At 43.0% G+C, this 15,887-nt stretch overlaps 1 protein-coding gene across 1 annotated transcript in view; it reads left to right on the top strand.

The window, feature by feature from the left end:
- Positions 1-15,887, top strand: part of bmp1a (bone morphogenetic protein 1a) — a 79,453-nt gene that overhangs the window by 56,947 nt on the left and 6,619 nt on the right. The window contains exons 8-17 of the mRNA XM_072681102.1: positions 3,230-3,345; positions 3,684-3,786; positions 4,345-4,461; positions 5,017-5,162; positions 5,882-6,077; positions 6,468-6,593; positions 11,016-11,176; positions 13,642-13,822; positions 14,391-14,516; positions 15,156-15,283. Of these exons, the coding sequence (XP_072537203.1) occupies positions 3,230-3,345; positions 3,684-3,786; positions 4,345-4,461; positions 5,017-5,162; positions 5,882-6,077; positions 6,468-6,593; positions 11,016-11,176; positions 13,642-13,822; positions 14,391-14,516; positions 15,156-15,283 (1,400 nt within the window). The remainder of the gene's footprint in view (positions 1-3,229; positions 3,346-3,683; positions 3,787-4,344; positions 4,462-5,016; positions 5,163-5,881; positions 6,078-6,467; positions 6,594-11,015; positions 11,177-13,641; positions 13,823-14,390; positions 14,517-15,155; positions 15,284-15,887) is intronic.

The following is a 15,887-nucleotide window of genomic DNA, read 5'->3' as shown; positions in this document are numbered from 1 at the left end:
CTCCCCGTGGCTTGCCAGGCCACTTGTTAATGGTTTTAAACATCACGGGCCTCTCCGATGTGTCTTGCGGGCTCGGGCCCTCGGCAGCCTTGCTTTATATACAGCTGCAAAAACACGGCCTGTAGGAAGGTAATGAGTGTAAACAGAGCAACGAGGCCCATTTATGAGCTCTCCAGTGGGACAGAAAGCGGGGAAGAGTGAGCCTCTAGGTGTTTTTATTATAAATGCTCTAGTCCCAAATAGACTACCTCTGTTTTTTAATGCAGCTTCTTTTTATGAGCACAGTTTAGTCAGCCCTGAGGTATTAGTTGGTGCTGTAGTCCAAAAGGTGCTTTTTGACGCCTCCAAGCTTTACCAACACTGAAGACCTTGCTCTAAAATGGTTATAGTTCCTTGCACTGGCTAAATATATGGACAGATGTATTGGGACACACCTATTAATCATTAAATTCAGGTGTTTCATTCAGTCCCATTGTTACAGGTGTATAAAATCAAGCTCCTAGCCATGCAGTCTGCCTTTCCACACAGTAGTTTCATACTCAGCTGTGAGTGGTATTATTATTGAACAGTGAAAGCGTTTAGGAGGAACCACAGAAATCAGCTCAGCCACCGAGTGTCTGTCAGACCACGTAAAGTTACAGAGCTGGGTCAGGGCCGAGTGCTGAGCTCAGAGCAGAGCGCAGAAAAGCCTCCAACGCTCTGCTGCTGATTCAATAACTGCAGAGTTATTGATTGCTCTGTAGGGTACCACTGTTATGCCTTTGGGAGCCACTCAATTTGTGAGTGCTCCTGTCTCAGTGCACCTTCACTACGGTTGGATGCTACCACCTGATTATCATTCCCTTTTGGACGTCATTCAAATAGTGTCCCTTGCCCAGACCATTCATTTGCACTCTGCTACAACTGACTGGTGTGCTCGCCTATTTATTCATTTAATAATAAGCCCCATGGGCTATTGATGCCAGAGGGGGCCGATGACTCTGGCAAGTTGCACAGAGCAATCGACAGGCCACTGTGGAGCAGTTAACCTCGTGCCATGACGGTTCGCTTGTGTCATCTGAGCGATGGGTGGTTATTCCCTTATATAATATTCTGAATTGACCGTGTGTATTTGTATATCTGCTCTGGCACGGCTTTACCTCCGGCTTCAACTACTCTGGCTGATGTTAGCCAAGTCCACCAACAGTGAGAGAATGTTTTTCTGACAGAGAGTCCTCCTCAGCATCAGACCTATTGCTTAGCTCTGTCTTAGCTCATCTAAAGAGGCAGCCTCTATTATTATTATCCCAACATGAGAACATATTCTCCACCCTTTTTTCATTTGGACGCACTATATATATATATATATATATATATATATATATATATATATATATATTCTACTGTTTCTATAAGCCTCTTAATACCAGTGTAATCACCTCATTAACTAGGCCCACGGCCCTGTTTAAATAGCACTGTCCGTTCGCCGTTCAACTTTTACGCCAAAACTGCTTGGAATGCAGTAATTCCCAGTAGCAAAGAGCACAGTGTGCTTTGTTATGGAGCCGTAGGTGTCTTAGCTATTTTCTGAAGAACTATTCTAATGAAGCTGGATCGCTATTGCTGTATTGATGTATTCTCCAGATGGCTGGCAGTGTTTTTCAGTCTCGAGCACACAGTGTGCAGAACAGTGCCTATCCTTAGGGATGCTTTATTAATAGCTTTCTTGGTTCTATATTTAAAGAGGGTGCAATTTCATGTCTTCTTTTGTTACGTGCACGTTTGTTACATGTCGTTTGCCAGGCATCGAATGTACTCTAAGGACGGTTTATCCATGAAAGCTCATCTTTGCGATGAAGCCATATCGCTTAAGGACAGTATGGAAGCGTGAAAGCTGCTGAACGTGCAGTTTTTTTCCCTGTTACCCACGAATGTAGTCGTATAGCCGAGACATGTTCAGTGTCTGGAGTTTGCTTCTTCAGTTTTGTAGTGGAGCTGCGAGGCTAATGGAAGTCTATGGACGCCTATGCAGACATATGGAAGCCGCTATTGATTCTTTTGTTAAGACACAGTCATTCAAAACAAAGCAGATCTCAAAAAGATCTCAGGATAGTTAGAAATCAGCCGCTTCACTGTCCGCTAAATCATTTACCAGTGAAACAACTGGCCAACATGGCCAGACCAGGCTGTCCTAGCAAGTTCAGCCAAAGATCAGACCTTGAGATGGATAAAAGTCCAACAATCCTAAAATGTCCTCACGGGACCTACAGATAGCTCTTGCCCCTATTTCTGTGGTTTGTGAGAAGGTAAAGCGTTTTTCCCTGGATCACTTTGTACTCTGCCACAACTGACTGGTGTGCTCGCTTATTTATTCATACACGGCATCTGTGACGTCCTGGGCCGTCTGTGACGACCTTGGTGTGATTTTCTGAAGCTGCCGTAGTGAAGGTGTAACGAGAATGGACTTTGTACACTTTGGGCCGTTGATGCCAGATGGGACCGACAACTCTGGCAAGTTGCACAGGTAAAGCGTCTTTCCCTGGATCGCTTTCTACTCGGACCGATTCAACAGTGACTACAGTAGCAGTAGTAGTTTTTTTTTTAAGAATGTGGTCCATTACATTGCGTGACCTGTAAAGCTGGGCAGACTCAATCTGAAGGGGGTCTCATCAACAACCAATCAGAACTCAGCATGAAAAGTGCAGATTTAGGCAGTTTTTCTTATTATAATTTTACAATCCACCTTAAATGATGCAGTGTGTACTGCAGCACCGTTTAAGGTGGAACAGAAATTAGTCTAAGAGACCTCCATCTTCCCACCTACGACCTCACCTAAAGGCACCTTTAGCGTCTTGTAGGTAACGCGTGGCACGCGTGGTGTTTTGGGGGGCGTGTTCAGCTCGTGTGGTGGGGAATGGGGAGGTGCGAGATGCCCAGTACTTCTGTAATCTGCTACGATTGCGTCCTGTAGTGTACCCAAGGTCTAATACCTAGAGCAGATGTTCTTCACAGTCACACTCAGTACGTGAGAAAGATTCCACACATCAGCTTCAGGCTAATCTGTTTGGGTTCTTTAAATCTTTTGTACAGTGGAGCAGGACCAGGGTGTGTACTGCACTCCCTCATAGCGATAAACAGTTCAGCACACAGTGCTCTGGTCTCCGTTCTCATGAACATTGACTGTAAATCACCTCTGACCTGATCTAACTTTCTCCCCCTTCTCCTTCTTCTCTGTGTTTTGCTCTAATAGGATGTGGAGACAGCCTGCAGGAAAGCAGCGGCAACTTCTCCTCCCCCGGCTTCCCTAATGGCTACTCAGCGTATATGCACTGTATCTGGAGAATCTCAGTCACACCAGGCGAAAAGGTGAAAATAGCAGACGGGCTGACTTATCAGCCTAATTAGCTGCTCCACGAAGAGTTCACTTTTTTAACGAGCTTCTGCTGGTGACGTCCTGCCAATAACGATATCAGAACCTCCGATTTTCTTATTCAACAAGACGGATAAAGAACTTCACTTTGACGTGAAGCAATTAGAGCATGCAGAGAATCGGGGGAACTGTTAATGATGCCATTTTAAGGTCATTGATCCCCGTCTTCAGAGCCCCGTGGATTTCCATATTCCATATTTCTTGCCTTTAAGCTGTAGAAGGTTGAACTGAACTCCTAACTTACCCAAATGTGTTGTCTGTTTTATCAACGTAGATCATTCTCAACTTTACCTCTATGGACCTGTATCGGAGCCACCTGTGCTGGTACGACCACGTGGAGATCAGAGATGGATATTGGAGAAAGGCTCCTCTGAAAGGTCTGGCTCAGATCAGTCTCATCACAGCCTTATTTGATGTCCTCTAGATGAGAGGTGATACACTATTTGTCTAAAAGTTTGTGGACACCCCTTCTAAAGAATACTCTCGCTACTTAAGGTTAAAATGCACGCACACACACACACAGCTTGTCTAGCCCATGTAGAGAAGTACTGTCAATAAAATAGGACTATCTGGAGCAGATAAACTTTAACCTATTGGCATCTTGCTGTGTGGGCTAGAGACGGGTATAAAGCCCCCCCCCCCCCCCCCCCCCCCAACATTGAGCTGTGGAGGAGTGGAAGAACTGTGTTGTGTACTTTTGAAATGAGTTGGGGATGAGGCCGGGTGCTGATCATTCAACATCTTGACCTCACTAACGCTCACTAACGCAATGCTCCACAATCCAGGAGAAAGCCTTTCATGATTTCAGAAGAAACAATGAATGAGCAGGTGTCCCAATACTTTTGGCACACTTTGGACAGGCAGGCATGACATCACATGTCAAATATGCAACGGAAATTAGAGAATTTGAAACCCTCTGTCTTCTGTGTTTTCAGGTCGTTTTTGTGGAGATAAGCTTCCTGAGCCAATTATATCAACGGACAGCCGTTTATGGATTGAGTTCCGAAGTAGCAGCAACTGGGTGGGGAAAGGCTTCTCTGCCGTCTATGAAGGTACCTCAGATCTACTCTCCAAATCTAGTCCCGAATCTAGAAAACTAGTCAGAGTACAAAAAACACACCATCATATACATAAAATCTGAGTAACAGGAAAGTTGACTTTTTTATCCAGAACAGTGCGATCTGAAGACGAGTACAACACTGCTCTCTAGTGGTTGGGGGTTTAAACCCAACACAAAATGAACCACTGTCTGCCACCAATCTTTACATCAGGACAGTTCATTAAAAATCAATATAGTTTATTTAAGAATAGAGACAGTATTGCAAAACATAATATTGTGATATTATGCGATATATTGATATTTCCTTACACCCCCACTATTTACTACTGGTCTCAGTGTGGAACAGACGGAACTTCACATTAGCTAGGGATGTCAATAATTATGTAATTCATATTGACCCACCATATAGTCCCCTACTGTAAGAAATCCAGTGCATTCCAGTCTTAACTCTTTAGTTTAATTAGGGTCTGAAGGCAGTTCAAAGTCACTGTATTCACGATGATGATGATGATGATGATGATGGATGCAAATGTGTGTTACCTGTCAGCCATCTGCGGTGGTGAAGTGAAGAAGGATAATGGGCAGATCCAGTCTCCAAACTACCCCGATGACTACAGACCCAATAAAGTCTGTGTATGGAAGATCACTGTTGCCCAGGGCTACCATGTAGGCCTCACGTTCCAGTCCTTTGAGGTAAATATGATTAGGAAAGCAAAGCAATATACACACACCTGTTTATTAGGAAAACCTGTTGCTGACCAAAACTGACCCAACTTCTAAGTGCTACAACCAGCATGATGATGCACCATGTCACGAAGCTAAAGTGGTCTCGCATTGGTTTTGTGAACTTGGCAGCGAGTTCACTGTTCCTCAGATCTGCATCCTTGAACACCTTTGAAGGATTCATAGCATAAAGGTGCCGCTGAGAAATCTGCAGGGGTTGTGTGATGCAGTCAGGTCAGCATGGCATGAAGAATTGAGGCTGGGAAGGTTTTGAGAGCAGAAATAGGCCCTAACTAGTATTTCTATAGTGTTAGAAAAATGGACGATGGAGGAGTACTGGGTTGCTGAATTGGAAACCACACAACCTGCATATAAATAAAGTTAAGCCCAGCTTTGCCTTTGCTTCCTGCTCTTCTCCTTTCTTCATTCCACTGATTCCAGCACTCTGTTCCAGCACTCTCAGAGTCTCCGAGTTCATTCTAGCTTGGGACCTGCTTCCAACCAGCTGGTGCAAATAAAGACAAAGCTCCACGTGATGCGAGCATTAGCAGCACAGGCTGTTGAGATTCTCTCGCCTTCTATATAGCATTTCCATGTTAAGTTAGGAAGGAGGTGCCCTGTGGGAAGCATGAAGCACACCAGTCTGGCTGTAGCAGTTGTTTTTTACCCCTTTTTCTTTGTTTCTGCAGATTGAGAGGCACGACAGCTGTGCTTACGACTATCTGGAAGTTCGGGACGGCAACTCGGAGAACAGCCCCCTGCTGGGCCGCTTCTGCGGCTACGACAAGCCTGACGACATCAAGACCAGCTCGAACCAGCTGTGGATGAAGTTTGTGTCGGACGGCTCCGTCAACAAGGCTGGCTTTGCTGCTAACTTCTTCAAAGGTGAGCGTTCAGACCACATCAGGGCAGCAGACAAAACGGCATAGCTTGTTATGACTGCTGTGGGTATGTTTTTGACATGTTTGGTTACATGAAACATTCGCTGGGACAAAAAACGAGGATCGGGATCGTTTTGATCAGTCCGCTCTAGTTGCTCTAGTCTCGTCGCGTGTTATTGCAGGCCTGACAACAGTTAGGACTGTCTTTGACGTGTTTACATGTTCTCTCTCAGAGTTCTCCATAAAAAGAGCCGTACACTAAAGAAATATTTACTTTGAAAGTAATGTAAAGTACATGAGTTTTCCTTGCGAAAGCTCAGGAGAATTCTCAACAGGACTCCAGATCCGTAATCTTGATGTGCTTGACCCCATTTGCTTCTCAACGCCTTTGCAGAGATGGACGAGTGTTCCAGACCCGACAACGGTCGTTGCGAGCAACGCTGCGTCAACACACTGGGCAGTTACAAGTGTGCCTGTGACCCAGGCTATGAGCTGGCTGCAGACAAACGAAGCTGTGAGGGTGAGTACACCAGGATTTTGGCCTCAGTGTGGCAGACATGTCCCATATGTCCACAGTCAAACAGTTGATTAAGGGTTTTTTTTTGTTTCGGTAACCCTGAAGGATAACACAGGAATGTTGAGGGGCCTATTGTTCGATTCCAAAGCTGTAGATCTTCCAGTGTCATGGTCTTCCAGGATCTCAAAAAAAGGGTTTCTTTGAAAGCGTCTCAGTGTATGAGAATAAGGGATGTCAATCTGTAGCCCGACACTGATAAGAAATGACTATAAAAATAAATGACTTTATGCATAGAGCACTTTTCAGACAAATCAGGTTCAAATTCAAGGCACTAAAATAGATATAAATAAATAATAAAAAATACAATAAAATAAAAACTAAAATAAAAATAAAAAAGACAAAAGATAATAAAATGAGTAATTTGATACATATCATCAAGATAATAAAAGAAATATGTAGATAAAATGAATAAAATAAATATAAAATAAAATATAAAAGATTTATATAAAAGATATATAAAAAGAAAATACAAGAAATAATAGAAAATTGTAGTTGTAAAAGTTGTAAAAATAATAATAAAATAAATTTAATTAGTCAATAAAACAAAAATGAAATGTAAACCCAAATTGATTAGCTAAAAATATAATAATAAAAATAGAATCAAATAAAAATAAATGGTGAATTTAGCTTTATGTTATTGTGAATGCCTCTGAATGGCTTATTTACGCAGCAGTGAACTACACACAATAAAAACAATGTTTTTGTTACGTTTGAAAAATGTTTTTGAATTTTATTAGAAATGTACCTTCAAAAACGCTGCAGTCTAATGCACCACATCCTTCCTCCACACCTAGTTTCGTAAGTTTTCTCAGCTTTATCCTAACGTAACACTTGTAGAGCAATCAGCTGGGTTCTTCAGTGTTCCATCTAATCACAAGAAGGCACAAATGGCATGATGATCCTCTCAGTAATTCAAGTTTTCACTCCTTTTCACACAGTCTTCAGATCAAACTGTGACCACACACTGCCCCTAGTGGCCAGCCTGTCCACTGCTTCTGCATCCTCTGCTTTTCTGTTCTTCTCAGCTTAACCCCACTTGTATCCCTCCAGCGTCTGCATTGTGCTCTCACAAGCTTTAATGGAGGCATGTTGCTGATTTGCTATGAGGATCTGTTACAGTGTCATCAGATTTGTTCGAGTTACTGAACAGCTTTCTAAGTTGCTTAACCATCATTCATGCTGGTGTTGCAAAACGGTGTTCCTGTTTCAAGCGGCGGCTCTCCAGTTTTTATTTTTTACCACCTCACAGGATTTCACTTTTGTAGAGTTTGCAAAGACTTTCATTTGCAGCACTATCCTTCATTGTCATACGGCTCCAGATTCTGCAAACTGCAAATACGCTTTCCTTACTCGCGTTCCCCAAACCATGTTGAGAGGTTTAATGAGCTCTGTTCTATAGGCTTGGATGTTTTTCTTCTAACAGTGTTCTCTTGAAAAGGCATAGATAGTGGGCCTCTACTAGTGTTTCTAGCTGTGGACGTTAGATAGCAGTGATGTTACACCAGTGTTTCTACCAGTTCAGGTGCCTCTGTAGTTGTTTTGTTTTGCATGTTAGGACATCCCATTAAAACCACTTGTCTTTTTTAACATATATAAATATATAGGCATTTGATCTTCATTTGAACGATGCTGAGAGATGGAGAGAATAAAACGAAACATAATTCATAGAAATTCAATTTTCTCATGAGGAAACAAATAGAAAACCCTCACATTTATTACTTCTGAAATTGTCTAAATGGTTTGAGAAGATTCTGGAGGAGTCTGGTCTGCTCTTGATGGTTGAAGTTAGAGGTGAAGAAGATCACCATCATGGCCAGATCCAGAGAGCGTTCTGAGGCCTTCAGGAAGAAGGTTGGAGATGAAGATGAGTCTGGGAAGGGGGTTTAAAAAGATCTCAACACTTATATTCACTTATATTCAGACTAAGGGCAAATCAGACTGTTCTCGCTGTAATTTGCAAGTGATCAGATCTGATCAGCATGGGTAGCTATGGTAACGACATTCACATTTTCGTCAAGTCCTTTCTAGGCAAGTTTGTTCACTCAATGTTGGCACCGCCACCGGGCAGTTATTTCCAGTCACACAAGACCATGCTCCTATTTCTATGAATGGGGAGAGACAAAATATTGGAAACTGGAGGTTAGATTACTGTTTCAGTGACATATTTTAAATCAATGATAAAATCTGACAAAAACCTCAATTATATTTTGGGATTGTTTTGGCTTTTTCTGGCTACTGCACTTTGCTCTGATTTTCACATGAAGGGAGGCTTTCCCCATTAGCATTTCATCTCAGCAATTTAACCATAAACAGATATTCCAACAAGTGGCCGGTCTCCTTATTTGTAATATATATATATATAATAATAACTTTCATACGCAGGAGTTGAAGGGCGCTCTGAATTTGACGCGATCGTTGTCTGTCGCATTGCGAGTGATGCAGAAGACGCACTGTAATCCTATTTGAGTGTCCAGAGCGTCCAGACTGAGGTTATAATCACTTTCAGACCACCTCCAAATGTGGTTCCGATCCGATTTGCAAAAAAAATGATTTTATATGGTTTTCTGCAGCCCAGACGATCAGAAATCAATACTGGATACCATCTCAATTTTCTAGAAATCGGATCTGAGCTGGCAGTCTGAACATGTTTTCATGGGGTGTCCTAATTTTCTCACAGGACTGTAGTTTTAAAAGGCTTCACTTCACGTCTGCTCTGTCCAACTGGACTTCCCAGCCACTGACTCTCTGGGCTCGGGGCTTCAACCTAGCCTACCAGGAGCGGTGCGATAGAGGAATGATCTGCTATTATGTGAAGGGATGATTCACTCGGCTTAGCATGTTCCCCCAAGCCTGTCACATCGGTGCTATCCTCCGACACGGCCGTAACTGCCTCTCAGGGGGTCCTGCCTGCTTCCGGGCCCTCCCGTCTCCTCAGAAATGCGAGCGCTGTGAAACAGAAGGGAACCAACCGAGCGGGGATGCTGCAGGCTGCGGGCTAAATGTAGACACGTCCACAACTTCAAGGCATAGCCCCACTGATGGCATTTCTAAGTGGCATGGTGGTAACTCCCCTGCTCTCCCTTCGGCTTTGCGCAGTCCGCAAGGATGGCCGACGGGGACGCTCGGCGTTAATTGATTTGGATCAGACTGCGAATAAACGCCTGTGCGGTTCAAATGTCTGGAGGGGGATTTGTTTTTAATAGTGTTTTAATTAAAACGGGACGGTCCTGATCGCGTGGCGTTTTTAACGGGAAGGCCAGTGTTGCATGCCAGGCCATTCTTAAGGGATAACTGGCAAGCTTTCGTATCTAGGAGGCTTTTGTGAAAGTTGCATTGTTGGTGCCTTTGGACTGTCTTTGCTAAGGACGCCTGTTGTCGCTCACTGGGTGCAGCTGCTATTCATAAGGGTTCGGAGCGATTCGGGCTCCTTATATTACAAGCTGTACTGTTATGTAAATCATTCACCCTTCTCATTTCTCTAGCTCTCCCTGGTTTTCTAGCACGGCTCCAGCTGCCTTCAGGGTGTTATCTCCTATCTCAATATATAATGTGTCCAAAAGTAAAGGGACAGTTTAACATAAAGCACTGTGTTGAACTATCACACCATGTCGTATTGTGTATTGGGGCTAGAATGTCTACCTTATGGCTTATAGTGTGTGGGGCTAGTATATTAGCTTGTAGCTAGATGGGGAGATCCAGACACTATGAAAGCACTATAACAGCTTTTGTTGTGAATATTAAATTTTTTTATGTTCATGCTGTAATAAAGTAGGATTTAAGGCACATTTCCAGCTGCTAATTGTGATTGTAATTGTAACTGAAATATGCAGTTTTCTGGTGATAACAAATATGAGGAAATATAGTCTATAGCCTGACGACTGCTAGATAAATAAAGGTAAATTATTAAAAATGAAGTAAATAGCTTAAATGAATAACTCCTATTCATAATTGTTCAGATTCTATTAAAAGACCCATTTCTAGTTGTTTCACTATGTAGTTTGTAAACACTATTAACAGAGGTACCATTCTCTATGCACTCCATACCGTCCACATACACATACAAGCTAAAGGTGCTACATTTACATACATTTACATACATTTATTGGCCTGTTGAGCCTACAGCAGTTTAACCCAGCCTGTTTTCACTGAAGTTGGAATAAGCAGGGTTTGGACCTCAGGGGACAAAACCTAAAATACATACCTAAAAAAAAATGCAGGACATGGGTCCTTTAATAAATATATTTCTCCCTGTTTTGTCTCATAAAAATGCAATTTTCATATTTATTTTGAGAACAAGATGAGTGTACCTGTAGTCTTTGCATTATCTCTGATGCTCATTGTCTCTCTCTCTCCGTGTCCCTCTAGCTGCCTGCGGCGGCTTCATCACCAAGCTGAACGGCTCCATCACCAGCCCCGGCTGGCCCCGGGAGTATCCACCCAACAAGAACTGCATCTGGCAGCTGGTGGCCCCGACGCAGTACCGCATCACACTGCTCTTCGACGTCTTCGAGACCGAGGGCAACGATGTGAGCACTAGGTTTTTGCCTCGACGTGGGGTGGGTTTGTCCGGTTCATTTCCATTGAAGTTGGGTGTCCAAGGTACTGGGCATTAATGGGAAGTTTCACTAAATGATTGTACATTTTGTTTCCAACCGTTCTTGCAATGCGAAGGGTCCCAACAGACTTGGTTCACACTGGGAGAACATTTAGGAAAATGTTTTTAGGCCGGTTTCACACATACAGTAAAGAGAATTCAGGCAGTTTTCTGATTTCTGCATATCTACCAAAGAAATAAAGGCCCAAGAATAGCGGCTGAGTTGTAAATGTAATTATCACGCTTCCACAGTTTTATGGTTTCATAGCTTATTTCACTGTGGGTGCAGAAAAATAGGTGTTAACCCCAATATCAAAATAATGTACTGTATTTTGCATTTTAAAAATACTAAAAATGCCTTTCTGTAAAAGCATGAAATCACTTCACCAACCCTGGCCAAATCTGTTGGCCTACTGTCTTTAAACTAAAGGTGCTTCACAGTGATGTCATACAAGACCAGACCGAACAGTCATATTCACCATTAGTGTTGGACACAGATAGAATTTGGCCTCCGCCTTTAACTTTTCAGTGAACACACACTAGCGAGCAAGCACTGGAGCAGTGGGCACTTAGGAAAAAGAGAGTTAAGGGCCTTTCTCAAGGGCCAAACAGTGGCAGCTTCTTACAACCCTGTTATCAATAGCCTGGTGCTCTAACCGCTGAGCTGCCTCTGCTCCATTGGTGTCTTACCACCCAGATGGAGTTTAGTTCTAAAGTAACCAACAGTTTAAGGTATCTGAAGACTCCAGAAGTTTATTGCATATTTCAATAGCTTGTGAATAAGCCCTTTTTTGCATGGGTACTCACTGTAGTTATGAAATAATAAGCATTGGGGTGTAATATAGCTTTATTTGAAGGGGTTAACTGAGCTTGTTACAGGCTCATTCATGACTGTATACCTAAATTAGTTACTGTATCTTTGGTTATATAATAGTTCAAATAGTTGCATTGCCTTACAAACACCAAAACCTGTGATTTGTAGCACTGTATTCTCAAAATCGATGGTAAGCTGCAACCTAAACGTTTCTCACCATGTTCTGGATCAATTTTCTGAATCTCAGTATTCTGATCTCAACAAGCCTGAGGAAATTACTGAGTAGGCACCAGTCAGAGGCCGCATTGTGGCTTTGCATTTTTAAGATGTCATCAATTAGAAGCTTCAAACTACAAAAATACAAAACATGGGGCTCCCAGTGGCTCAGCAGTCTTATGCCTTGCCACTATGGCCTTGGGGTCAAGAGTCTGAATCCAGAGCCATGCCGCTTTGCCATCAGTGGCAGAGAGAGAGCACAGTTGGCCAGGCTTTCTTATCGGGGTGGGTAGATGGCATTTTTCCCTAGATCTCTCTTACAATTTCTACCCATTGTTGGATAGTAGGGGGTTCCGTCTTCGCATTATGCTTGCTATCAGCAGAATCCTTAAATATTAAATCTTTTATATAATTAAATATAGCCTCCTATATTATAAATTATATCACATATATCATTAAATAGCTGTCCCTGTCCAAAACATAGTTCATTATAATGCAAAGACCCATAAGCATTTTTTGGGGAATTGAGCAGCCCAGAATGTGTTTAATATGATCATTTATATTAAAATGACTGAAGCTTATTAGAAGATTTTCTTAAATGCAATTGTATTTGAATTTGCAATTGCCTTCCTTCTGCACCTTTTAAACAGCAATGGTGCTTGAGAATAGATCTACAACGATAGGCGCAGTGGTCTCTAAATGAGTGGTGCACAGGAGGAGCTCCAGTGACTGAACTCAACCTAGGCAGACATTCACCAACAGTCAGACGTTCGTTGCTAACTTGGCAGTGAATTGTCAACACAGGCGCGTGCAGCCCCATGCTCGTACACCCTCCCCCACCCCCACCCCCACGCTTTACACCACTGAAATAGCTAAATACTGCCCATTCCTGTTCAGGCCTATTTGTCACAATTAAAAGCAAGGCGGTTGGTGTCGCTTACGCTACGCAGTGTGTGTGAAACCGGTCTTAAAGGGCTGGTCCGGCAAAGAAGAGAACTGTACAGTTTTCCACTTGCTTCAAATACAGCTGCTTAAAAGTGAACAACAGGCTTTTTTATTTATTTTTTTGTCATTATCTAATGTACAGTGTCAAAAATTACATCATCTTTCGTTTGTTAGCTCCATTAGCCTTCAAGATAACTCCAGTTTAAAACTGAAGAAGCACCAAACTTCAAACACCAGGCATGTCCTGTGTGCTTGACTCTGCATTTGGGACAAAAGGAAAACTGTAAATCTGATGTTAAGCTAAACTGTGACCCTTTAAGTAGACACAGTATCCTCATACACACTGCACGTGGTGCTAAAGCCCACAAACACAAGAAAGTAAGACATGCTGTCTGACCCTCACTGTCCTGTTTCTGTCTTAGGTATGCAAGTACGACTTTGTGGAGGTCCGGAGCGGGCTCTCTGCCGACTCCAGGCTGCACGGAAAGTTCTGTGGAGCTGAGAAGCCAGAGGCCATCACCTCTCAGTACAACAACATGCGCATCGAGTTCAAATCAGACAACACCGTCTCCAAGAAGGGCTTCAAGGCCCAGTTCTTCTCAGGTAGAGTGGATCATTTGATCAGAATGGACTGCGAGACTTTCTAAGATGAGCGCCTGGCGATGATGGGGAGTGTGTGTGCGTGTGTACTGTATATATGTATATATTCACTGTGTGGACTTGTGTGGGTTTGTGGACTCCCCTTGTAATGACCACATTCAGCTACATACAGCTTGTCTAGTCCCTGTAGAATAGGACTCTCTGGAGCAGATCAACATGACACCGTGCTGCCTAATGCCAGGCGTGGGATAGAGAGCTGTGAGCAGTGGAACTGTGTGCTCTGGAATGATGGTCCGTGCACCATCCAAAACTTTTAGGACTGAGTTAGCTGCTGAGTTGGGGATGATGAGGTGGGGTGGAAGATCATCCAACATCCTGACCTTCACAAACGCTCTTTGTCGCTGAATGCAAATCATCACAGCAACACTCCTGAATTTATTAGAAAGCCTTTCCTGTGGCAGGATTACCAATAAATGAGCAGGTGTCCAAATACTTTTGTCTGTTCAGTGTGTGTCCGAATGTGCAGATGTTTGCATGGTCACTGAGACTGTTCCTGTCTGTCTGCCCACAGATAAGGACGAGTGCTCAAAGGAGAACGGAGGATGCCAACACGAGTGCGTGAACACTTTCGGCAGCTACAGCTGCCAGTGCAGGAGCGGCTTTGTGCTACACGAGAATAAACACGACTGCAAAGAAGGTACACACACACACACACACACACACACACATACATACATACAAGCAGGCAACAAATAGCGTTGTGCGGAATCATCCCCACATTACACTTCACCGGCTGAACACTGGAGACTGAACTATTTAGGGAGACTTTACCGACAGTTCAGCCTGTAGGCTCTATGAAATTGACTTGTCTTTTACTCGCCTGCTTTAGATAAACCTGTAGCGTTTATTTGTTAGGTAAAGAGGCGCTGTGTACGCTGTTGCTCTCTAGGAAGATAAGAGCGGTGCTCTGAGGGTTATTTAAAACCCTCGCCATCGATTTCAGCTCCCTGACACTAATTGCCAGGAGGATATTTATAGAGAATCCATCCCTATTGTGGAGAGGCAGAAAAGGAAGGGAGAGAGTGTGAATGTGAGAGAGAGAGAGTGCACGAGAGAGAGAGAGAGAGAGAGAGAGAGAGAGAGAAGGAGTAAGGGAGTGAACAGAGACTGAGCGGGTAGGCAAGTGGTTGGCTCAGGATGCCAAGAACAACACAATGGGTTTAAGCAGAGAGACTGAAGGGAACAGAAAAACAAGAAAGAAAATAAACAGAACGAGAAGCATGAAGGACTGAGCCCTGGATGCCCTTATTGACGTTTTTGGTTTTGTGTTCTGCAGCCGGCTGTGATCACACAGTGAACAGTGTGAGTGGGACCATTACCAGCCCTAACTGGCCCGATAAATACCCCAGTAAGAAGGCCTGCACCTGGGCCCTCTCTACCACCCCGGGACATCGCATCAAAATCGTACGTTCATGCCAGTCTTTTGTGTTGCTTTCTACCGTGTTGCTGTTAGGGCTGCACGATATGGTCAAAACAGTGTGTCATGATTTTGCTGTTACGTATTCCAGCTGGGCTCATATCATGTAAATCCAACATTTCTTGAAATAAGGATTTATTGTAGTAAAAAAAAAACATTGCTACAGAACATACCATTCACTCCACACACCATACAGTCCGCATATTAAATAATAAATAATAATAAAAAAAACAAAAAGCAGCTTTTACATAAATCTCCTTAATCAGTATTTAGCAGCTTCACCCATATAAAGGTATAAAGAGTGTTTCAGTATAGTGCAGTGTATTATGGAGCACAGTACTAGCGCTAGTGTGATTGTATTGCTTGCATATTATGGTTGTGATATGCCTTGCAGTTTATTAAAGGGCTCATATCATGTAAATCCACAATTTTCTAAAAATAAGGGTTTGATGTAGTAATAAAAACAATATTTTAAATTGTATTGTTCACTTCTCGGTCCACACAGGCAGTAATCAGAAACTAAGCTGGAAAAAACAAATTCATTGCTTTTGTGATGTCACAAAAACTCATTTACTCATTTACATAAACCCG

This window comes from Salminus brasiliensis, chromosome 6 (assembly GCF_030463535.1).
Source record: "Salminus brasiliensis chromosome 6, fSalBra1.hap2, whole genome shotgun sequence".
Taxonomy (NCBI): Eukaryota; Metazoa; Chordata; class Actinopteri; order Characiformes; family Bryconidae; genus Salminus; species Salminus brasiliensis.
Note: the sequence above shows the minus strand (reverse complement) of the source record. Positions and strands in the feature narration are given on the sequence as shown.